The 2,052-nt window shown below is 43.5% G+C and overlaps 1 protein-coding gene across 1 annotated transcript in view; it reads left to right on the top strand.

The window, feature by feature from the left end:
• The window catches only part of LOC118341972 (chloride channel protein 2-like), a 149,556-nt gene that overhangs the window by 84,584 nt on the left and 62,920 nt on the right, over nucleotides 1-2,052 (top strand). The window contains exon 5 of the mRNA XM_035680397.1: nucleotides 1,258-1,342. Coding sequence (XP_035536290.1) covers nucleotides 1,258-1,342 — 85 coding nt within the window. The remainder of the gene's footprint in view (nucleotides 1-1,257; nucleotides 1,343-2,052) is intronic.

Below are 2,052 nucleotides of genomic sequence, written 5' to 3'. Positions count from 1 at the left end.
CTACGCTGCTGCTGCGTCCACACAAACAGCTGGGCACCGTTGTCAATTAAGCCCTGAACCAATGTACTGAATCCATCTCCACACAGTTTCTAACAATCTGATGTCTCGGCATACAAACTTTGCAACTTACAGAGTTATAGTGTCCTTGTCCTACTGTTCTGGCAGTTTCAGAGTTGTGTTATTNNCTGTTAACTGGTGCAGCACCTGTGCTCTTGCTGCAGCTGTATGTTTCCTCAGAGAGGATGTGCGAGCTTGCGGCTTTCACAATAAAAGAAAATGGTGGCGGCTGATTAAATAGCCTGCACAGTCATTTTCATTTCATTAACTAACCCTAATACAATTTTGTTCTCACCTGGTGCCTGCCCACATTTAATTCCTTTTTACTCATAACTGTAGATTTATCTAAATATATTTTTTACTCGATAGACCGATCGTTTTTGCAGGGTACCCGAACCGGTGCAGGACTCTGTCGAGGTCCGGCCCATACACTACTGTAAATCATGACATGAAACACCCTTTCAATAGCAGGTGTACTGTGTTATATATCTGTCTTGTCAAGCTCACATAGAAAATTAAAGCAGAAAATTGGCCTTTTCCACTATGGATAGGTTGACATTTTGGCATAGCAGGAAACGCATATTGTAACTGCTAACATTATTGTTGGCTCCAATCCATATGAGTGTCCCAGTAAGCCATTACAGTCTGCAAATATTCAAAGTATCAGGGCTCTGCACCTGGAACACTTAAATGGAATGCAACCATCATTATGTTATTAATTATACCTGCTCTGCAGTATGTCAAAAATATGAAACTGGCTTATTGATCAGCAAAGGACGAAGGCACATGGGCTTGGTTAAAACATAAGGATAACTGTGGGTGGAGGCTAGGCGCATTTGTTTTTACTACAGCAGAAAACTCACCAGAATTTCCAGAAACAAATATTCTAACTCTCAGCCAATCAGAATGCTTCCTCTAGATTCACAGTGCCTTGTTGACCAAGGTTTTTGGCAACATTTTCTCTGTTTACAACACTGTGGCCTGGCTGTGTTAGGTTAGGACCTCCACAATAAGCTGAACTTGTTTACTTCTCACTTGTTACCTTCCATCAGGGACAGAATTTGAACCGCTGTACCACTTGTACAGTGCACTGCATCTGATTGCAGGACCATAGACCTCGTCTTGGACCTGTGGATGATTGTTTTGGACGAGGCTTGTTCTCCTTCCTAACTCTTGCTGTACTTTTGTCTTTTTCTCCAGAAACCATCACAGCCCTTTTTAAAACCCGTTTCCGGCTAGACTTCCCCTTTGACCTCCAAGAGCTTCCTGCCTTTGCCGTCATTGGGTGAGTCTTTTTCTCAATCAATTTCTAATTTCACAGATACATATAGGCATCCATTGGGAATATTATATTATTTCTCTTCAGAAAGTGTTAAAAAAAAAAATCTTTGTCAACAAAATGCCGGCACCAAGTCCATAGAAAGTTTAAATAAATTCAAACAGTGCTTCATTGTTTTTGCCCATCTGGTTGTTCTGACAGATATTCCCATTTGCTGTGACTGCAGCATAAATCCAGATATTATTCAGGAGCTGCACTCTCCATGTAGGTTGTGAAGGTGTTACTTCAGGGTAGCCTGCGTGAGTCACCTAACATGGATAATTCAGCCTGCAACAGTTGCTGGCGTACTGAGGCATGTCTTATTTTATGCTGCTGTAGCCTAAGGGCTCCTCCATGGCTGTGAATGAGACCACGGGCTCCTTGAAGATGGGAGGGGTGCTCTCCCTCCCACTCCTCCACCCTCTCTCTCTTAGATGAAAGCACATGCCTGTGCGTAACTCTGCACAGGCTCCCCACAGAAGAAAATCCCTCTCTTTTCTCCTTTCTCGTCTTTTCTTTTTTTGTGTCCAGAGGTGTGAACACCCACTACTGCATCAGTGACTTTCACGTACAGTACACTTAACACTGCCTCCAGAGAGAGGCAGAGTTGGCGCTTAGCCCCACTTTTACGCTGCGCTACAGTGTGTACGTGCACACTGACGTGTGTGTGTGTGTGT

Source organism: Morone saxatilis, unplaced genomic scaffold, assembly GCF_004916995.1.
Source record: "Morone saxatilis isolate NCDOM2014 unplaced genomic scaffold, NCSU_SB_2.0 Contig8, whole genome shotgun sequence".
NCBI classification, from domain to species: Eukaryota; Metazoa; Chordata; class Actinopteri; family Moronidae; genus Morone; species Morone saxatilis.
The sequence above is the reverse complement of the archived record's forward strand: the minus strand, read 5'-3'. Positions and strand labels throughout refer to the sequence as shown.